Here is a 23715-nt window from a genome sequence, read left to right on the forward strand (position 1 = left end):
TGGTTTAACCTGGTATAACTGAACAAAGAAGCAATCTGAAAGACTGCCTAATCATTCAGAGTGTAAGCTCAAAGTAGCTGAGCAAAATTGAATCTGAAAATGCATGTTGCTTTGTACGCTTTAAATTCTCAACATGTAGTCAGTTAAAAAGGCAGGAAACAGAATGCATACGACAACTGTCCACAAACACAACTTAAATAACTCGAACTATTTAAATACACAGAAAAGACAATCTATTGTTTTGATACTGTGACGCCAAACCAAGTTTTCAGCCGATTAATGCTGATGAGAGAGATAAGGGAAACAAGTGGAGAAACGTTCAAAATGTTAATGAGAGAGGAGAGAGATAACGGAAAAGAAACACAATTCAGAATATTGACAGACCGGTTGCTTTGAACCTGAACTGTTTGAAGTTTGATGGACAGGCGATACCCCAGCAGGGGGATAAAAAGAACAGGTTCGCTAAGGCACGGAACACACACCACGAGATCACAAGATAACGAGACCCAGGAAGAGCGGTGTGCCCCCACAAGTTGGTGGAAGTTTGGAGGTCCAGTTCGCAGGAACCCACCATAGACTCACAGGGTGAAAAGGTACGATCGGCGGGAACCTGGTGTGTGTGTGTGTCCGCCCTTGCCTGGGCGCCGGGTTCACCGCGGAAGAACGGTCGCATCCAGAATGGAGGGATCACAGTCGGTAACCACAGCGGGATAGAAGACATAAAAGGGTCCGCCCGAAAGCCAACTGCGAAGAACACCAAAGGTCTGCTTGAATCAAATTTGCATTCCTCTCTCTCCAACGGCACAACAGCGATTACTGCGAACTGCGCTAAGCTGAACTGAACTCTGCGTCACTTAAGACTGATCATTTTACCCACAGACTGCGATAGAGCTTGGTTGATTCCTATTACCCTAGTTCTGTGTACATATGTGTTCTATCATTGCTAACCTGTTGCATTTATATCCTTACAATTAGAGTACTGCGTTACTTATTTCTTTAATAAAACTTTATTAATTTCTAGTAATCCAGACTCCAACTAATGGTCCATTTCTGCTGGTTTAGCAACCCAGTTATGGGGTATGTAACAGTACAAAGAAGTCTTGCGATAATACTTTGAAAAGAAATAACCCAAAAATGTTGCAGATTAATAGTTCTTACCAATTTTAACCTGATAAACATTGCACTCAGGACAGGGAAGGAGATTAAATTCTTCTGCCTGATCCATAGAGTAATCGGTGCTTGCAATGACTATTTGATCACCAGGCAACCAACTTGAGACATCATCCATTAAATTAACAACAACGCCATTCGAGACATCCACTCGAAAGCCACAGTGAGGTATACCTATTGAAGTAATAACATAATGCTATAAAAGGACAGAAGGGATATATTAAAAACAAATCAGATTTGAAAAATAAGTTATATACAGTAATTGCTTTCCTTTAAAGATGGAGGATAGTACAGAGGTATGATCAGGCATAATTTTTTTTTGTATTCCTTTATTTCTCTGCACCACACAGATCTCCAAGTCATCTACATGACACACCTGTTATCATTCTTATCTCCCCAATGTGTTTCTAGTTCTACAACACTATCAGCTCACTGATTTGAAATTATGACAATTAAATGAACTAAACTGCACATGTTGTGTTTTACAATAATTTTACAGGCATGCTGTTCAATGTTAAACTTAAGTTTCGAATTTTTAGAGATCTGTTGAGATGTAGACAATTGCCTCAGAAATTTCAGTCAAGATCTCCAGAATGAAAATCTAATCTCAAACCTACCTTGTAATCTGCACTAACAATACAAATGCCAGAAAAGTTAATCCTAGACCAATTAACCTTCTAAACACTTGATAAATGGTGGAAAAATTGAAAGAGCAAAATTGCCTGATCATTTCTAGCATGGTCATGGGTGAATTGGAAGGCCATTTCCTGTGATGTAACTTATGACTCTAAGATATCATTCAGTGAAAGTGACAATGTACTAGACTCCACAAGTACTGAGTATTCTGGTCCCATTAACAGGTCCAAACCACTACAGGCAGACAGCAAAATCAGTGGTACACAGGTAGAAATCCTTGATTTGACCACAGACACTATTGTACACATTAAACATGGGAAAGGAAACCTCCTGTATAGAACATGGAACATCACAGCACAGTACAGACCCTTTGGACAATATTTTAGCCTACTCTTAATATCAATCTAAACATTCCTGACCACATAGCTCTCCATTTTTCTATCATCCATGTGCCTTTCTAAGAGTGTCTTAAATGCTCCTAATGTACCTGCCTCTACCCCTGACATCATGTTCAACACATTCACCATTCTGTGTAAAAAAAAATTACTTCTGCCATCCCCCCAGTACTTTCCTTCAATCACCTTAATATTATGCCCTTTGTGTTAGCCATTTCTGCCCTGGGAAAATGTCTCTGGATAGCTACTCAATCTATGCCTCTTATCTTCTTGTGTACCTCTATCAAATCACCTCTGATCCTCCTTAGCTCCAGAGAGAAAAGCCCTAGCCTGCTCAACATATCCTCATTAGACATGTTCACCAATCCAGGCAGCATCCTGGTAAATCTCCTCTGAACTCTCCCTAAACTTTCACACCCGTCTTATGATGAGGCAACCAGAACCAAACACAATATTCTAAATGTGGTCCAACCAGTGTTTTATAGAGTTGCAACATTATCTCGCGGTTTGATTGCTATCTACCTTCTTCCTCAAATATTGAACTATTCTAACATGTTGAACAAAATGTAAAAGGAGCGCTAATTGTAGCAAAGGCACTTTGTGTGGGTGACATTATTGTTTACCACAAAAAGTGGATTGATGGCAGACCTATTGAAAAAGACGGCAGAATCTGAATTAGGTACTTGGAAAATACCAATTGCATAGGATAAAGACAAGATGCATTTATGAAAATCATGCTTGAGAACTCTTTTGGAATTTTAGAGACTGGCGCTAGCAGAATAGAAAAGGGTAAACAATTAATATGGTATTTTTGGATTTTCAGAAAGCATTCATTAAGATGCAATAATAAGACAAAATTAGAGCAATTAGAGTGGAATTGGGGGTTAACCTTGTGAATGAAAACAAGTGTTGTAATGAACATGTCAATAGGGTCTCTTAGGAATCAGTGCAGGAGCCACAGCTATTCCCAATCTATATTAATGATGAAAAGGAATACAAAATATCGAAGTTTTCTAATGATACAACACTGGATACCAACGTAGGCTATGGGGTGGGTACAGAATGGCTTTAAGAGGAGAGGACTAAAGACAGCCATGATGCAGCAGATAGAATACAATGGGCAAAATACAAGATTGTTCACTTTAGTAGAGAAAAAACAGTTATTTCCTCTCCATGATCCGCCCCCCCCCCCCAGATAATGAGGTATATTGGTATATAGCATAGAATCAAAGACAAAGCTGTCCAGCACAGAAACTAGTCCTTTGACCTATGATGTTTACTTCAACTTCTTTGCCTATTACACTAATTCTAATTGCCCTCATGAAATCAGTTGAGAAGGCAAATCGCAAGTGGCCTTTATTGTAGAAGGCTTTGAGGAAAAGAGCAAACATGTTTTATGGCAATTACATATGGTTCTAGTGAGAATGCACCTGGAATATCAAGTACAGGTTCAGCATATAAATGAAATTGCATTACTGGAACTTCTTTCACCAGTCTGATGAACTCAAGATGCTACAAATACTAGAAATCATAAATAGAAATATATTACTGGAAATATTCTGCAAGTCAGGCAGCATCTGTGGAACATTCTCTCTTTCCCAGTTTAGATGATCTTCAAACCTGAAATGTTAACTCATGCCACAGACTTCGCCTGTTGTGTTTCCAGTATTCTGTTTTTATTTCATCAGATTGTTTTTTGATAGTTTACCAGCTTTATTTGCAACATATATTTACATATATTAGGAAATTGCTAAGGTGTTTTGGTGTGACATGCAACAAAATTCAACAATTGTACAAGATAAAGAATTACATAAAAATAAAGTTAGAAGTACAGATATGAAATAAAATGGGCACAAATGCACTGTAAATACCATCATGTATTCACAATGTAAATAACATTATAAAATATGGTTTAAAGTGTTTACAGTGCAGAGACTGAGGTAATGGATACAGAAAGTTTTGGGGTGCTGACTAGAATGTTTGATCAGATTAACTGCCTAGGGGTAAGAAACATTTAAGATGATGTGAAGTTTTTGATTTAAGAGTCCTATATATAGCGCTTTCTAGAAGGGAGCTTTCGGTAAGGCAGTTTGCTGGGTGTGTAATACCCACAATGAATTTTCCTGCCTGCTTCTCTGTCCTGGACACAAACACGTCCTGCAGTGATGGTAGACTGCAGCCAACGACTCTTTCTGCTGTCCTGATAGTTTGCTATAGTTTTTGTATATTGTAAGAGAACATTGGACCAAACCAGACAGTATTGGTTGATGTGAGAATGCTCTCTATGACAGTGTAGAATTGCACCTAAGGGCGACCTGATTCCTCGCTGCCATCGCTGTGGGAGATCAGATCTTCGAGACAGTGGGTGCAGTTGTACGAGGCCACTGCACTCGAGCGATTGCTCTCTCTCAATGGTGAGAGAGAGTTTGCTGCTGATTCTCAAGTCAGGGGAACTTGAAATAAGCGGTGCCGCTGACTGTAACATCGAAACAGCGAGCTTTTGGCTTCTCTTCTTGCTGTAGTAGGAGCGATATCTCTCTCACCCTCATTAATGAGAGAGACAGAGAGAGAGAGAGCACGAGAGAGACAGACACACACACACAGACAGAGACTGAGACTGTGGGATATCAAGCTGTTGGGATGAACATTATAACTGATGTGAGTGCAAGTAGCCCGTAGTCATTGAGTCCATTCACCTTTAATTTTTGGGGACTGGAATAATGATTGTTAAACAGATTTGTACAGCTAGCACTGAAGCTGTATAGCTCAACTGCAAGCCTTTTCATCTCCTGAAGAATTTACTTCCATCATTTTAATTATTACTATACAAAGCTAGGGTAGCCAGGTGGGAGTGAAATAGTCCCCAGAGGACATGGATATTCGGCAGGTTGAACGTGGAGAACAATGAGGTAATCTCATTGAAATAATCAAGATTTTTACTGCTTGAAAAGGTAGAATATTTCCCTTGGATGAGGTGTCTGGATGTAAATGCCTCTTGAAACGAAAATGAAGCTCAGCAAGGTATGACTGGCATGAGGAGGACTCATGCACTGAACAGAGTTCAACATGGGATGTCTCTGAGCCCCTGTAATTTAGTATACTTAAAGACATAAACTTCTGGATATTAAATGAATAAAGTGGCCTGAGGTTATCACTAGAAATTGGCACTAAGACCATAAGATACACAGGCAACATACATCATAGGACTCTCATCAAAATTATGGCTGACCTTCCACTTCAGTGCATTTTTCCAGCATAATCATTACCTCTTTCAGTTTTCTTAATGTTCAGAGATCTTTTGTCCTGTTGTAATGAGTTTCCACATGCTGCTGGGATAGAACATTCCTAAAGTTCACCACCTCATCGTAGTCTACATTGAACTTCAGCTGTTCTTTCCTTTTAATGTGACCAAAACTGTTGCAATACTGCAGATACAGCCTCTCTAAAGTCCTATACATTTGGACTAATACTTCCTTACTCTTGTATTCAAATTCTCCAGTTTAAAACAAAAAAGGACTAAGATAATATTTATTTACCCAAGCACCTGCTACAGCCGTATGTTGGCCTTTGGCAACTTGTGTACAAGCACACCTAGATCCCTTTAAACACTGACACTGCCCAATTCTTCATCATTTAAAAATAATCTAGTTTTTTGCAATGCTGTCCAAAATAACTGGATGTCATAAGACATAAGAAAATAGGAGCAGGAGTAGGCCATCTTATTCCTCAAGCCTGCCACACTATTCATTACGATCATAGTCAGTCTACCTCAAGACTCAACTCTGCCAGATTGTCATAAACCTCAATATTTCAAAAACTGATCGCTTCATTTAAATACCTAAATGAATTAGTCACTACAACTCTCTGGGAAAAGAATACCAGAGATTTGCCTTCTTCTGTGATGGATATTCACTTTCTAGGGCCGAGAGGTTTATTGCAAACCTCAGCTTTCTAGCACAGCAGCATAACCTTTCCGAAGGATCAGACTTGTTTATGACAGTTAAACTTCTAACAAATATTCTTTGCTCAGCTTCCGATTGTAAACAAGAACTAGTTTTCAGTTCTTATTGTAAATTGCCAGCAATACTCAGTCTGTAGTTAAAAGGACAGCTTTGCAATTTTCAGAGCACAGACTACTAGCCCACAACGGGAGGCTGGCTACTAAGATATGTGCTTTGCAAAGTGAAGTGGCCGTGTTTGCATTTGTCTCGTCTGTATCAGCTACAGTAAAACAATGGAGTTATCTTAAATGGCATACATCAAACCAGGCAACTACAGCTAATTTATTTGCATCTTTGTGAAAGGGATATAGGAAGGCTCCAAACCAGGCATATTTTGTCATTTAGCATATCAAACATGGTCAATAGGTACGATCAATCAATAGTTGGGATACTTGTGTACTCAGAGAATCAGGTGTTGCAACATTAATTTTGGGTGTCTGGGATCTCTTTTCCCAGAAGCTATCAAAACATCTATGTGAAATCCTTTGTTACAGCAAAGGTATCTGAAAACATCACATGCAAATAATATCAACACTTAGCTAAACAGTGTAAATATTATAAAGCACTGGGGAACGTTAGGAATGACAAAGGCAATGATAGAAAGATTGTGCGATGAGAATTCATTCCTCAGCCTTCGGTTCTGTGACAGAAGACTGCTGTATGTTCTTTTAGTTGATTACAATTGCACCTGTGTTTGGAAATCTTTTGTAGTTTGTAGATCTATAGTAATTCAGAAATAATTTATCAATCAGAAATCCTCTGTAAGTGCTAAATGTGTTTTGGAATTATTTGTTTAAATTTAAATGCGTATCATTGAAAATAAAATAAACTTGTGATAAACTGGAAGTAACCAAAGAGACTAGACAGGGGAGTACGCTAGACCTTGAAGAGTAGGTGGATACACTAACTTCCTATAGTGGGGATACCCTTAGGTGCTTATATTGGATAGGGCTTAAAATCTTCTTTTGAGTTTAGGACTCTGTGGACAGTGTACTGGATACCATTGAATACCTTCTACATGAAGAAGTGTCCACGTACATCAGTTTTCAAAGATCGACCTTTAACTTTGAAGCTCTGTCCCTCTATCCGACATTCTCCTACTCATGAAAACATTGATACTTACCATGCCACGAGCCTTAGGATCTACAGTATGATTCAATAAGATCACTCTGTTATTCTAAATCCTGAAGAACACAGAATCAACCTGTATAGTCTTGAAAGGAAAACCCTCTCATCCCAGGAATTAACCCGTGACTCTTTTTATGGGACTGCCTTCAATGTCACTATATCCTTTCTTAGGCAAGAACACAAAAACTGCAATTCTCTTGAAATGGCCTCACCAACACTCTGTACAATAGCAAAAAAGCTAACTTATTTCTAAACACAAATAATTCCGCAGATGCTGGAAATCCAGAGCAACAAATACAAAATGCAGCTCAGGCAGCATCTATGGAAATGAATAAACAGTCAACATTTCAAATTCAAAAGATGCTGGCCCCAGGTCTCGACCCGAATTGCGACTGTTTATTCTCCTCTATACATGCTGCTTTATCTGCTGAGTTCCTCCAGCATTTCTAAATGCTGATCTTTTTGAAATAAAGGACAATATATTACTTCCTCTTGACTATTTTTGCTCCTGCTTACTAATTTTTCATGATTCGTGAATGCTTAGATCCCTTTGTATTTCACTCATCCGTCTTTCAATTCCTCTTATCAAAGTGCATTTGATTCTACTTACTACAGTGCAAGACCTCACTTTCACATTAAATTCCACATGCCTTGCTTTTGCCTACTCAGGCAGCTACATCGACAGTGGTCACAATATGTTCTTCACAACATGCCCTTCCATTTAGTTTTGTGTCATTCTGTCCCCTCCTCAAGTTCATTAATTTAAATAGTGAATAATCAATAACTGATCCCCATGATATTCCATTAGTTATACCCTTCCAACCAGAAAAAGTTCTATTTATTACAACTCTTTTCTAATGCACAACTCATTTTCAATCCATTTTTAATTCAAGAACTAGCCTTTATGTAGAACCTTATCAGATGCCTTTAGAAGTTCAACTACGTTTGTATATCACATCCACTGGTTACCCTCTACCTACCCTGCTTGTTCCCTTCTCAAAGGACCAAATGAAATTTGTCGAACATGATTCATCTTTCACAAAACCATTTTGATTTGATTGGATTAAGGCTTTTCTAAATTATTAGCCATGTCTTTGATTATTGATCCTAGCATCTTACCAACAATAGATGCTATACAATCCTATCTTTTGGCTTCCTCCATTCTTGAACAGATGAATCACATTTAATGCAATACACATAAAATGCTGGAAGAACTCACAGGCCAAACAGCATCTATGGAAAAGAGTAAACAGTCGAGGTTTCGGGCCAAGACCCTTTATGCAGCATTTTATGCATTGCCATGGATTTCCAGCATCCACAGATATTGTCGTGTTTGTGAATCACATTTAATGTTTTCCAATTTATTAATATCGTCCCAGGAATTGACAAAGTTTTGAAAAACTTCGAACAGACAGTTCTACAACCAATTCCATCAGATCCTGGTGACTTATTTACCTTTAGTCTTGTCAGTTTTTCTATTACGTAGACCCTTATGATTTGGAATTTTACAAATACAGTGGATTTTGGTTAATTGGGACACATCAAGACCAATATATTTTGGCCCAAATAAGCTGCTGCCCAACTTAGCTAAAGTTTCGTGAAAATGGCCAAAAAGAGAAACTACCATTTAACTGAGGAACAGATTATTTAAATGAAATACAAAATAAATCAGAACACCATCAATACAATTGCAGTACTCTAAAAATGTGTATAGCTCCTAATAGCTATCAACAGAGGAATTCAGCATATGCTGTCACGTCCTTTTGATTAGCTACAAATGAATAAAATCAGCACAGACACCTCATGTAGATAATGGACTGTCTTCATACAATTCTAGCGATGATAGCACCCTTGAAATCTTCACTTTCATTACAATAATCAAGATGATTATCAATACCGTCAAGTTCTTTGTAGTTCCTAACTTGTTGAAATAGTGAAATAGTTTCATTTTCATTACAGGCTGTTTCTGGCATTGCCAAGCCTGAATGCTTGAATCTGCAGTGAGCAAAACAGTTCTCACTTACTGCTTACTTCTTGCCAATTATCAGTGAGGGAAATCACTGCTTTTTGAACAGAAACACATAACTGACACTATTTAAAAACTGTTCACTCTAAACAGTGTTGAGCTTAACGGCAACACAAGTACACGTATCTGACACTAGCCAGAAACTGTTTGGCAGCAGTCTCCTGTCACAATTAAATGGCATAGTGTCCTAAATAAGTGAAGAAAATCACAGCTATTTTTTGATTAGTTTTTGTTCTTTGAGAGTTGGCCCAAAAATGCTGTTGTCCCGATTAACCAATGGCCCAATTAATTGGAATCCACTGTACGACCATGCTATTTTAAACTAGCCCAACTGATAGCATTGGGATATTTGCCGTATCATCCATAGTGTAAACAATGCAAGAAAAAAAAAGACAGTTTAATGTGTCCGGTGTTTCCTATTCTCTCTTTTTTTCCTTGCTGTTCATCCCCCAGCCTCATTCTCCAAAGGTCCCATAATGAACTCAGCCATTCTTCCATTTTATATAGTCAAAGAAAGTTAGTATTAACATTACATGAGTTTTTCTATTTCCCTGGTCACACTAACAATTGTGTGTCACCATCGATGATAGATCTATTTATCTATTAACTGTCTATGCATCTAGTCACAAATGTTTTGTGCACTTAAATAAAGAGCTTTAAGGTTTGAATGTTTTATTTTACAGATCTTCTTCATTACTCTGGATTCAGTCATTGCTGCATTGCTTAAAATTTCTGTTCCTTCCTACCACATTTCACTTCCCATTCAAAGTAAATTTGTTATCAAAGTACATATATGTCACTATATGCAACTATGAAATTCATTTTCTTTGGGCATACTCAATAAATCCAATAACCATAAGTAGAATCAATGAAAGACCACACCAACTGGACATAGAACAAACAGTGTAATTACAAAAATGAAGAAATAACAATAATAATAAATAATTATGCAATAAGTAGAGAACATGAGATGAAGAGTCTTTGAAACTGTGTCTATAGGTTCTGGGAACATTTCAGTGATGTGGTAAGTAAAGTTGAGTGAAGATTATCCCTTTTGATTCAAGAGCCTGAAGAATGAGGGGTAATAACTGTTCCTGAACCTGGTGGCGTGAATCCTGAGGCTCCTGTACCTTCTTCCTAATGGCAGCAGTAAGAAAGGAGCATGACCTAGATGAGGGTCCCTGATAATGGATGTTGCTTTCCGGCAACAATGCTCTGTGTAGATGTGCTCAATGGTGGGGAGGGCTTTACCCGTGATGGACTGGGCCACATCCACTACTTTTTGCAAGATTTTTCTTTCAACAGCATTGGTGTTTCCATACAGGCTGTAATACAGCCAGACAATATACTCTCCACCACACATTTATTGAAGTTTTTCAAAGTTTGTCATGCCAAATCTTTGCAATCTCCTAAGGAAGTAGAGGTGCTGTTGTGCTTTCTTCGTAATTGTATTTACATCTGCAGTGATAACACTGAGGGATTTAAAGTAGCTCTCTCCACCTCTGATCCTCTGATGAGGACTGGTCCATGGACCTCCGGTTTCCTTCTCCTGAAGTAAAAAAAAAAATCAGCTCCTTGGTCTTCGCAAACACGAGAAAATCTGCAAATGCTGGAAATTCAAGCAACACAAAAATGCTGGTGGAACGCAGCAGGCCAGGCAGCATTTATAGGAAGTAGTACAGTCCATGTTTCGCCGATGAAGGATCTTGGCCTGAAACGTCAACTGTACTTCCTTCTATAAACGCTGCCTGGCCTGCTGCGTTCCACTAGCATTTTGTGTGTGTAGCTCCTTGGTCTTGTTGACATTGAGTAAGAAGTTATTGTGGAGGCATCACTCAGCAAGATTTTTAACCTCCCTCCTATATGCTGATTTATCATCTCTTTTGATTCAGCCTGCGACAGTGGTGTCATCAGCAAACTTGATTATGGCATTGGAACTGTGCTTAGCCACAGTCATAAATGTAAAGCGAGTAGGGCAAGGGGCTGAGCACACAGCCTTGTGGCGATGGAGGTTGTGGAGATGTTTTTTCCAATTCAAACTGACTGGGTTCTGGAAGTGAGGAAATCAAGGATCCAATTGCACAAGGATGTATTGAGGCCAAGGTCTTGAAGCACTGAGGCTAAGACTGTGGGCCTGTTCTGGTCTCTATGTCTGAGGACTCACTTTTGTTCTAAATGCTATTTGTTTACTTTTATCATTTGCACCATTTGTTTTCTTTCTCTCTCTCCCTCTCTGCACATTGGGTATTTGTTGGGTTTTTTTAATGGGTTCTTTTGGGTTTCTTGTTCTGTGGCTGCTTGTAAGAAGACGAATCTCAAAGTTATATAATGTATACATACTTTGATAATAAATGTACTTTGAACTTTGAGGAGATGATAGTACTGAATGCCAAGTTGTAGTCGATAAAGAACATCCTGATGTTTGCATCTTTGCTGTCCAGATGTGCCAGAGTTGAATGAAGAGGCAAGAGATGGCATCTGCTGTGGATCTGTTGTGCCGATAAGCAAATTAGAGTGGATTTTCTTTCTTTTCTTTTTCCAATATTTTTTCTTGATTTCTAGGATCTTCTCAGACAGGAGTCAATATGTTTCATCACCAGCCTTTCAAAATGCTTTGTCACTGTGGATGTAAGTGCTACTGGATGATAGTCATTGAAGCAGGTTACCATATTCTTCTGAGGCACCAGTATAATTGAAGCCTGCTTGAAGCAGGTGGGTTCCTCAGACTGTCAAAGTGAATGGTTAAAAATTTCAGTGAACACTCCAGCCAGTTGATCAGCACAGGTGTTTACTTCTTGACTAGGTACTCCATTTGAGCCGGATGCTTTCTTTGGGTTCACTCCCCTGAAAGCTGCTCGCATGTTGGCCTCAGACACAGAAATTACAGGATCATGGGGGCTGTGGGAGTTAGTGATGGTTCCTCCATGTTTTGACGGTCAAAGCAAGCAGAGAAGCCATTGAGCTCATCTGGAAATGAAGCCCTGTGGTTTACTATGTCACTTGATTTAACTTCATAAGAGATGATAGCATTCAAGCCCAGACACAATTGTTGAGCATCCTTCATTGATTCAAATATAGCCTGGAATTGCCACTTCACCTGTAAGGTGGCTTTCCAGAGTCCACACTGTTCTCCCCTTCCTGTGCCATTGCTCTTTCATTTCTTTTTGGATTTGTTGAACATCACTCTGGAGCTCCACTCCCTTCCAATGATTTGAATGATTTACTCCTGCTTTTACCTGGAGTATTTGTAAATAATCCCACTCCTAAGCCTGCTCTTCCATTCAACAAGATCACGTCTCTATCTCTGGAGACAGCTTATCTACTGATGTCTATTATAAGCCTACAGACTCTCACAACTACCTGGACTATTTCTCTTCCCACTCTGTCTCTTGCATAAATGCCATTCCCTTCTCGCAATTCCTCCATCTCTGCCACATCTGCTCTCAGGATGAGGCTTTTCATTCCAGGACGAAGAAGATGTCCTCCTTTTTTAAAGAAAGGGGCTTCCATTCCTCCACCATCGACTCTGCTCTCAAACACATCTCCCCCATTTCACGCACATCTGTTCTCAACTCATCCTCCCGCCACCCCACTAGGAATAGGGCTCCCCTTGTCCTCACCTACCACCCCACCAGCCTCCGGGTCCAACATATAATTCTCTGTAACTTCCGCCACCTCCAACAGGATCCCACCACTAAGCAGATCTTTCCTTCCCCCGCCTTTCTGCTTTCTGCAGGGATCGCTCCCTACACGACTTCCTTGTCCATTTATCCCCCCCATCCCTTCTCATCGATCTCTCTTCCGGAACTTATCCTTGTAAGTGGAACAAGTGTGACACATGCCCTTACACTTCCTCCCTCACCACCATTCAGGGCCCCAGACAGCCCTTCCAGGTGAGGCGACACTTCACCTGTGAGTCGGCTGGGATGATATACTGTGGCCGGTGCTCCCGATGCGGCCTTCTATATATTGGCGAGACCTGACGCAGGCTGGGAGACTGTTTCACTGAAAACCTATGCTCTGTCCGCCAGAGAAAGCAGGATCTCCCAGTGGTCACACATTTTAATTCTACGTCCCATTCTCATATGTCTATCCACAGCCTCCTCTACTGTCAAGATGAAGCCACACTCAGGTTGGAGGAACACCACCTTGTATTCTGTCTGGGTAGCCTCCAACCTGATGGCATGAACATTGACTTCACTAACTTCTGTAAATGCCCCACCTCCCCTTCATACCCCATCCCTTATTTATTTATTATTTTTCTCTCTTTTTTCTCCCTCTGTCCTTCTCACTATAACTCCTTGCCCATCATCTGGGCTCCCCTCCCCCTTTCTTTCTCCCTAGATCTCCTGTCCCATGACCCTCTCCCTTCTCCAGCCTGGTATCCCTTTTGCCAATCAACTTTCCAGCTCTTAGCTCCATCCCTCCTCCTCCTGTCTTTCTCCTATCATTTCAGATCTCCCCCTCCCCCTCCCACTTCCAAATCTCTTACTATCTCTTCTTTCAGTTAGTCCTGACGAAGGGTCTCGGCCCGAAACATCGACTGTACCTCCTCCTATAGATGCTGCCTGGCCTGCTGCGTTCACCAGCATTTTTTGTGTGTGTTGTCATGGTTGACAGTCTATTTTAAACACCATTTTCTTGACCTATCCCTCAAATGGTATAATATTTGTTTTGAAATCACCAGGGTCTTCCAGGGGTATAGAATTCCATAGACTCAGCACTCTCTAAATTAAGAAATTTCTCATTTCATTTTTAAAATACTTGCTTCCCATTCTGAGACTGTTCCCTAAACCAAGGGATATATTCTCATCTCCAAATTTTGTAAGTTTCGAAGATGTCCAGAGATGAGGGCTAACTACATATGAGCCTCACATCAGTTCATCATACAAGGAAACAGTCTGTTGAATCTTCACTGCATTGCCTCTTTAGCAGTCCTTTTGAATATCTAGCAACTACCATTTATCCTTTAAACAAAGTAACTAAGATTGTACACGGAACTCCAGGTTCTGTCTCACCAAGTTCCTATGCTGTGGAGAAGTATCTTCTACTCTTAAATTCAAATCTCCTTGCAAAAAAAAATATAGATTCACCTTCCTAAATACTGCTGCAACTTCATGTTAGCATTCTGTAACTTATAGACAAAGGAATCAGGGCCTTGGAACAGCAACGTTGCTCAGTCTCCTAGTTATGTCCTTATTATAAAATGTTAATTCAATTTTTCTTTGATTCCTGGCCTGCTTGGTGTTTCCAGCATTCTAATTTTCTAATTTCAAAGCTCAATATTTCTGATTTTTCTGCTAGTGAATGGCCCTCACATTTTTTCCCATAATGTGCTCCATCTGCTACATTGATGCTAACTCAATCAGCTTGCTTTTGTTCCCATTAAGCCTCTTAGTATCTTCATGACTACACACATTTCTATTTAAATTTTCCACCTGTCAATTTGTAAATATTACGTTTTTCACTTCAGCCAAATCATTATTATCGAATGGTGAATAGTTGGCACCCCAATGTAATCCCTCTGGTGCACCACTAGTCACAATCTGCCAATCTAATGTTTGCCAGCTGCTTTTTGTCAATTGTCCAACTCAATCCATACCAATACATTCCTCCAATTTTACCAGCTTCTTGTGTATATTGTCAGAGCCTTCTGAAAATCCAAATACACCACATCCACTAGGTCTTCATCTTTGTTACTGCATATAATCTCGAAATTACATCCATCAATATATTTCCTTCACAATCTCATGCTGTCTCAGGCATATTATTTTTTTTCCCCAAAGTGTGTTGAAATGAGATTGTTACCTTCCAGTTAGGGGAACCATTGCAGACACTATAGAATTCTGGATGATGACAAGCAGGGCATCAGTATCTCCATAGTTATCTCTTAAAATCCTCAGAGATAGCTCTTTGGTTCCTTGAGATTTATTCATTTTCAGGCACATTACTTCTCCAGTGGCTTTTAGTGACACTGATTTCTCTAATTTTCTCATTAGCATCCCATTCCTCCAGTATTTCTGATAAGTTTCAAATTTCCCCATTATAGTCTTGTGAACTTTCTAGAAGGACACACATTTGCCCTTGCTAATCTTTTTTTTCCTTTTATAAACATAGAAGTTCTTATTAATACACACTTGGGTATAAATTAGAAGCAGGAGTAGGCCATGTGACCCTGCTACTCCATTCAAAATCATGGCTGATCTTACTGCAACTTCAACTCCAAATTTCCACCAACTTTAACCCCTTGCTCACTGGGAATCCAATATATTCAGACTCCTTTCCTCAAAACGATAAGTTAAAGTTAGTCCCGAGCCATGTGGCCCATCAGGCCAGTGCTTAAGCTAGTTTCTGTGGCGTGAAGCGACTGAGTGTACGAGACTCCCCCGCCCCCGACAGGATGCCAGTCTATCGCAAGGTTAACCCCCTGCATTTGCTGGTACCCATTCTCAGCTGGGTGGACTGGAGCAGTGTGTGGTTAAGTGCCTTGCTCAAAGACACAACATGCTGCCTTGGCCGAGTCTTGAACCCATGACCTTCAGTTCGTGAGTCCAACTTGGCCACATGCCACGATAAGATCAATGTTCCAAAGCTTCTCAAAGTAAAATGTTACTTTCTATTTTAAAAAGTCTCTTCTAGCTACAACCATATCAGCTGATCCTTAGCTCTCCCATAAGAGAAAATACCCTCTCCACACTCACCCTGCCATTTTATGTTTCTTTGGTGTTTACTCTCACTCTATGCTCCAGCAGATTCAAGCCTTGACTGTCAAACTTTTCTCATAAGACAACCCACCATTTCTAGGTATCCCTCCAATAAATGTTGGTGAATTGCTTTCAACAGATATCTATCCTTAAAGAACTGAAACCAATACCATACACAGTACCCCAAATGTAGTTTCACCATTGCCTTGTGTAACTGAAATGTAATCTCCCTACTTTTTGAATCTAGCCAAACATACAGGAATCATCAGCCCACTGATTCCATGCTGACAATCAACCCCCAGGTTTATATACCGATTCTGTATTAATACAATTTTTCAATCATCTCCCCACATTCTTACCAGGTGCTCCCATTCACCTGCCCACATTCTTACCAGGTGCTCCCATTCACCTGCCCACATTCCTACCAGGTGCTCCCATTCACCTGCCCACATTCCTACCAGGTGCTCCCATTCACCTGCCCACATTCCTACCAGGTGCTCCCATTCACCTGCCCACATTCTTACCAGGTGCTCCCATTCACCTGCCCACATTCTTACCAGGTGCTCCCATTCACCTGCCCACATTCTTACCAGGTGCTCCCATTCACCTGTCCTTGAGGCGAGTTACACTGACTCATAAAACAAATAATCAGCACAGCTTTGGGATGAAAGAAGGAAACTGAAGCAATTTGAGATATCACTTGTATCCTTCAGTGAAGACCATTGCAAAATATCTTTGAAATTCATATGCCAATTTCCATTATTAATTATCCAAAACTCACTATGTTTATTACTTAAATATCTATAAAAGCTCTTACATTTCTGAATGTTTTTATCCTATACTTCATCTTTCCCTTTCCTTTCAGTATTTTAGACACTTCTTAAAAAATCTATTCTGATCATTTGCCACCTGTCTTCAGATATCTGCAATTACATTTCTCACTTGTTTACATGTATGCTGGTACTCTACAAGTGCAAGATTTTGTTTACTTAATCAGTGAAGGGAAAATAGTTAGAAATGGAGAATCAGAAACACCTCCTTCAATGTGTTTGGAGTTGTAGCAGAGAGTGGTGACAATAACAATACAGATCTCAAAACAAAAACATGAAACTGATTAGACTCACCTCTCACCCACTCACTGAAGGCAGTAACTGTGAAATGAATCCCATCATATGTCTGAAATTCTCTTCTAGCTACAGCCATATCAGTTGACCCATTAGGTTGATATAGTTTTTTTTCTTCCACAGCAGATGATTCTCCAATTACTCCAACAGCAGCCCATGGTTGTCTAAAGTAAATCAATATCTAGATTGGCAAAGATCATAATGAAACCACCTGCCACTGTGACTTATAGAGGCACAGGCATAAAACTCAAATATATACATAATTTGGAATATTTAAAGGCATTTTCAAGCAACCTGGCCAATCACCCATTAAGGACTTGGGGAGCTGTCCATGGTGGTACATTTTGCACTCATTAAACATACGCTTTCGTAAACTCACATCCTTCACATTAATCCAAATATAGTTATCTGAAGACTTGCAAAATGAAAATCCCACCCAACTGACAAGACAAGCGATAACTTCCATGTCGAAAAATGTCTCAGACTACATGTGGGGAGATAGGGAATGCGCTCTCTAACATCCTCCATCTTGTGACCTAATTATAAACGCAGGCACACGTTAATCTTACAGAAATTGCTTTGAGTTAACGCTGCAGCTCCAAATGAACGGACGCAAAGTCTACCCTACCCGGTCAGAATTAAGAGGAAGGTGAATTTGAACTGCATTGTCGGTAAGTGTAAGGAGCGCGCCCAGCTGCTTGTTGAAAGTAAACAGAATTTAACATACAAATTAATCGCCCGGAACGCCAGCCCGAGGTGCCTCACCTGAAGCCCAGATACCTCGCCTCTTTGCTCCCCAGTAGTTCAGTCATGTCATTTCTGGCGGACAGCGTCAATCTCCTGGAAGCCGAATCTCCGACAGCAATGGCCACAACTCGCCCTCTCGGCTGGCGACGCAGAAACTCCTGCAGCCGCCTGCTCTCATTAGCCCAGAGATGAGTGTCGAAACGGTGGGCTGCGAGCACCTTGGCCGTGTCTTGGTCCACTACCCTGATGTTAATGCCTCTGTTGCCCCAGTACTTGTCAAAGCGGTAAGCCCCAGACTGCAACCCGCCGGGGTAGAGGGTTCGGGCTAAAGCCGTCCAGGACAAGCTTTTCCTTCCATGTAACTCCAAGATGCCCCCTTTATCCACACCAATGAACTTCTGACCAAAATGCCCCACGTTTAATGCATCTGTCGACTTTCCGTAGAGAGTGATGGTGGCGGTGGAGTTATAGGGACACTTGTCCGATCCGATATGCAGCTCTCCTCCATTCCTGATCAGAATATAGCGGATTTTCAGAGTGATGGGAGATTTCGGTGCATCATCAAACACGAGTTTACCTGCAAAATAACGTCCACAGCACGGTCACCGATGGTCACTAGAGCTGATTGACCCCCCCCCCGCCCCCATCACCTTTGAACAGAAAACCAATTACCAAAACAGGCTGAAGTCTCAGGTGCATTCAGCAATACATGCGCTCTCAAATTTTAAATGTAGTATCTACTCTGTCAGGACGACGTGTTGAAACATAACCGAGTCTCGATAAGTAAAAAAACAATGTTTTTTTTTTGGGGGGGGTATTGTTTACACGTACGGAAATCGTTTAGGAAATTAAACTTACCCCCATTCTCTATAGTAATGGAATGTAGCGAAGCTGAAGACTCCAGTTTTAGGAACATCCCCCTTCCAATCTTAACCTTCTTATATTCATGATGTCCAGGATTCCAGGGTAATAAATATGAGGCTTTATCTGGGCAATCCACTAAAAGAGAATTCTCATTCACTATCACATGCGTTTGCTGTTTGTTAATACATAGTTCAAATACTGAAAACAAGAAAGTTACACACCTGTTGTATAAACTTCGCCCTGCTATACCGAGTGCGGTACACAGATGGTTCCGGCTCATCCCGCCGCTGATGCTTTGAGTTAATCCTAGTTCCAAGCTGTTTACGACCCTCAAATGAGGGGCAAGATTGCAATGGATTATTGACAATCCATAATTATAGAGGAACCAGGCGGCTGGTTTATTGAGAATCACAACAGAGAAGGTAGCAGAAAACACAGACGCCTGGAAATCAGAATTGTTTCGGCATGTATTGTAGCATTCAGCGAAACCCAGAGTGACACCAGGTCTGCCCCACACGCCCACCCCGCTCTACCAACCTGCTCCCGACCACTAAACCACCACCCCCGGGCTGTGCACACCTGTAGTAAGTCGGGTGAAATCGGGGTGCGCTCTCCAGGCGTCCGTCCGTCCACGGTGAAGCCGGAATCGACGATCGCTCTGGCAGATAACGGGCCGGTGTCAAAAGCAACACACACACGCTGGCTGTGGGTGAAGAGATGCTGATTCTCGTCCCGCAGCCACTGCGTACTGCCGCCGATTGCCCGCAGCTGACAGTCGCTGCTCTATTTATAGCCGCTCACTGGCCCTTTACCTCGCGCCGGCGACACACGGTGGCTCCACCTCCCGGCCGCTCATTGGCTCAGCTCTGCTCTCAGTGACAGGGAGACGGCGCGTGAAGATTCCGCGCCTCCCTCTCTCGCCTCTGCTCATTTCACCCCAATTCAACACCACCACCCCCTCAACAACCCATCCCTCCTTAACACCCCATCTCCGCCTCAACACCCTCACCTCATCACCCCATCCCCTCAACACCCACATCCCTCCTCACCTCATCACCCTATCCCAACACCCAAATCCTTCCTCACCTCATCATCCCATCCCATACTCAACACCCACATCCCTCAATACCCATATCCCTCCTCAGATCCCTTCAACACCCACATCCTTTCTCACCCCATCCCCTCAATATCCATATCCCTACTCACCCCATCCCCCCAACACCTTACCTTATTCCCTCCTCAACACAACCAGCCCTTTATCACCTCATCCCCTCCTCACCACTGATGCCATCTCTGTCTGGAAACCATCCCCTTCTTACTCACTTTCTCCTCCCTCCAATTCACTTCATGTCCACTCACCTTATACCCCTCTCCACACTCAACTCTTCATTTAGGTATACCCTCCAGTTCAGCTCCTTCAACCTTTCCTTACCCCCACCCCTTCTATCGCACCTCAATTCCTCTTAATTCCTTTCCCATCTCATCCCATTTGCCCATCTAATCTCCTCTTTTCACCTCAACTTGCCCTTAGTTTGTCCCAGTTCCTTCCGTTACCTATTTCTCTTTCCTCCTCTCGCTCATCCTCTCATCTACACCCCCACCTCTGCCACACTACCTGCTGTTCATTTTTTCCCTTCCTTTCCACCCTCCCCTCGTGCTGTTGTCCCGCCTCATCTCCCCCTCCATGCCTCCCATTCTCTCCCTCGTTTCCCTGACCCCAAAGCACTTTCTCTCCCCTTCATTCCTCACCTCCAATACAGATATTTGCAATAGCTAGTTAACCTGGCTCAACACAGGAACACTAATCTGAAACCATTTGGTAACAGGGAGAACGTATAAACTCCCCATAGACAGTACATGAAGTCAGTACTTATGTCAAGTTCCTGCAGCATTAAATGCTGTCAGGATGCTATTACAATTTATTCTATCTCATTTGCCCTCACTACTACCTCTCAGCCCCTCACTCCCACTCCCACCCCTGATATGCTCTTCCTTTAACTTTCATTCCACCTCACTGGTCCTGAATCAGTCATCTTTTTCCCTCCCTGATCTTCTCATTCAATCCCACATGCACACACACAGCAAGCAAACTGTCACCAGCTTCCTCAAACTCACTCAGTGTTACAATGGTAACCCCATAATCATGGTGAAACATGCAAACCAGATAAGCAGTAACAGGGTGGATGTATTCACTGAATTTATGCAAGGTGTTTTTATACAGTTCCATGTAGTGCAATCATTTAGGAATAGACCATTTAAAATCCGATCTAATTAGAAAGAACTAATTAATCATGTGATTAAAAAGAAGAGTGATCACAACATTAGTAATTTTATAATAAGATCAAAAATGAATTAGTTCCGTTGAAACCCAGGGTTTTCAGGCTAGGGATAGGCAAAACCAACTATAAATGTACAAAGCTCTTATAGATTGAGAAAGCACAATACAAAAAGTGTATCAGTAGACAAGCAATAGTTGATCTTTAAAGAATGAATACATAGTTTACAACAAACACATATCTCTTTAAGACATAAAGACCCTAAAGGAAACACGTACTGAGGGAACTTAAAACCAATAAATCCTGTGATTTATGATCTACAGTATATTTCAAGGTTTGTTAAAAAGATGATTGTGTATATCTTCCATACATTGGTTGTCATTACCAAATTACAGGCAAGTTAGCCTGACATCAGTGGCAGAGAAAATGCAGGGATCTATTATTATGGAAATGGTAGTAGGACTCTTAGAAAATAATTATAAGATTCAGCAGAGTCAACGTGGATTTATGGAAAGAAATTAGATCTGAAACATCTGTTAGAACTTTTTTTTGAGACTATAGCTAGCAGAAATGCTTAAGAATGAACCTGTGGTTGTGAAGAATTTGGATTTTCAGATGTATTTGGACTTCCATAAGGTGCAGGAGATACTTAAAGAAAATTAAAGCATGCATTATACCACTGTGGAATGAGGATTGGTTAGTGGGCAGAAGGCACTTGTTTTCTGTCCACTTTCAGGTTGGAAGGTTGTAACTAACGGAGTGCCACAGGTGCTGTGCAACAGTTTGGAATCAGTGAATCTTAAACACAAACAGCACAGAAAAAGGTCCTTCAGCTCACTAAGCCTATGCCAACCATTAATCAATTTTAATGAGGAGACCAAGTGTAATATACAGTGGTGCTAGAAAGTTTGTGAATCCTGTAGAAATTTCTCTTTTTCCGGGCTAAATATGACCTAAAATGTGATCAGATCTTCACACAAGTCCTAAAGCTAGGTAAAGAGAACCCAATTAAATAAATAACACAAAAAACATTATTCATTTGTTTATTGAGAAAAATGATCCAATATTGCATGTATTTATTGAAAAAAAGTATGTGAACCTCTGGGGTAATGCCTTCTACAAAAGCTATTTGGAGTCAGGTGTTCCAATCAATGAGATGAGATTCGAGGCGTGAGTTGTAGAGGTGCCCTGCCCTATAAAAAAGACCAAGTCGGGTTACTGACAGAGTCTGCTCTTCTCAAGAAAGATCTGTTATGTGCACCTTGCCGCGATCAATTCTTAGAAGAAGAATTGTAGAGATGCACCAGGCTGGAAAAGGCTACAAAAACATTTTGAAAGACCTGAGTGTTCATCAGTCCACATTAAGAGAAATTGTCTACAAATGGAGGAAACTCTGTACTGTTGCTACTCTTCCTAGGAGTGGACATCCTGCAAAGATGCAATGCCAAAGGAGGTGAAAAAAAGGGTAACAACAAAAGACCTACAGAAATCTCTAGAACTTGCTAAAATCTCTGTTCATGTGTCCAATATAAGAAAAACACTGAAAAAGAAAGGTGATCATGGAAGGACACCATGAAAGAAACCACCCACCCTCCAAAAAAAATACATTGCTGCATGTCTCAAGTTTGCAAAAGACCACCTGGGTGTTCTACGACGCTTCCAGGAGAATGGTCTGTGGATATATGAGAAAAAAGTTGGAACTTTTTGGCAGAAATGTGGAGGAAAAGGAGCACTGCACACCAAAACCAAAACCTCACCCCAACTGTGAAGCATGGTGGAAGAAGCATCATGGTTTGGAACTGCTTAGCTGCATCAGGGCCTGGAGAGCTTGCAATCATTGAGGAAACAATGAATTCAAAAATGTATCCAGACATTTTATAGGAGAGTGCCAAGGTAGCAGTCCATCACCTGAAGCTTAATAGAAGTTAGATAATGCAACAGGACAATGATCCAAAAGACAAGAGTAAATCAATAAAAGAATAGTTTAAAAAGAACAAAATTCGTGTTTTGGAATGGTTGAGTCAAAGTCCTGACCTTAATCCCATAGAAATGTTGTGGAAGGGTCTGAAGCAAGCAGTTCCTGAAGGAAGCCCACCAACATCCCAGAGATGAAGCAGTTTTGTAAGGAGGAATACCTAAAGTTCCTCCAAGTCGATGTGCAGGACTGAAAAGTAGTTACCAAAAATACTTGGTTGAAGTTATTGCTGTACAAGGGGGTCCCAGCAGATACTGAAAGTAAACATGCACATACTTTTTTCCAACAAATACATGTAATATTGGATCTGTTTCACAATAAATAAATGAACAAGTATAACATTTTTGTGTTGTTTATTTAATTCGGTTCTCTTTATCTAGTTTTAGGACTTGATCACATTTTTATCTGATTATATTTATGCAGAAATAGACAAAATTCTACAGGGTTCACAAACTTTCTAGCACCACTGTATATGTTAGCTCTTCATCTAAACCTGGATGGCCATATGACTGGTGTGGAACATAGTGCTGCGGTATGTAGACTGTTTATGCAATTAGGAAAGCACATCACAGATGAAATATAATGTGGAAAATGTATCCACTTTGGTAGAAATTTTTGAAAAGTAATTTTCAAATGCAGACTGAAATGTGATGGTAGACAAAGGAACTT

At 40.8% G+C, this 23715-nt stretch overlaps 2 protein-coding genes across 4 annotated transcripts in view; both read right to left on the reverse strand.

Annotated features, from left to right (window-relative positions):
- cemip (cell migration inducing hyaluronidase 1) overlaps window positions 1-19574 on the reverse strand; it is a 211304-nt gene extending 191730 nt beyond the window's left edge. The window contains exon 1 of the mRNA XM_063065758.1: window positions 19375-19574. The gene's annotated coding sequence lies outside the window, so the exon portion shown is untranslated. The remainder of the gene's footprint in view (window positions 1-19374) is intronic.
- LOC134355616 (inactive cell surface hyaluronidase CEMIP2-like) overlaps window positions 1-23715 on the reverse strand; it is a 116890-nt gene that overhangs the window by 64314 nt on the left and 28861 nt on the right. For 2 of the 3 annotated variants that reach the window (XM_063065760.1, XM_063065759.1), the window contains exons 1-5: window positions 19017-19358; window positions 18790-18930; window positions 17950-18508; window positions 17185-17348; window positions 1159-1344 (exon numbers count right to left, since the gene is read on the reverse strand). In XM_063065760.1, coding sequence (XP_062921830.1) covers window positions 1159-1344; window positions 17185-17348; window positions 17950-18508; window positions 18790-18847 — 967 coding nt within the window. In that variant the 5' untranslated portion in view covers window positions 18848-18930; window positions 19017-19358. Of the gene's footprint in view, window positions 1-1158; window positions 1345-17184; window positions 17349-17949; window positions 18509-18789; window positions 18931-19016; window positions 19359-23715 lie in introns of those variants that run through there. The other variant, XM_063065761.1, reaches the window with a different exon arrangement.

This window comes from Mobula hypostoma, chromosome 13 (assembly GCF_963921235.1).
Source record: "Mobula hypostoma chromosome 13, sMobHyp1.1, whole genome shotgun sequence".
NCBI lineage: Eukaryota > Metazoa > Chordata > Chondrichthyes > Myliobatiformes > Myliobatidae > Mobula > Mobula hypostoma.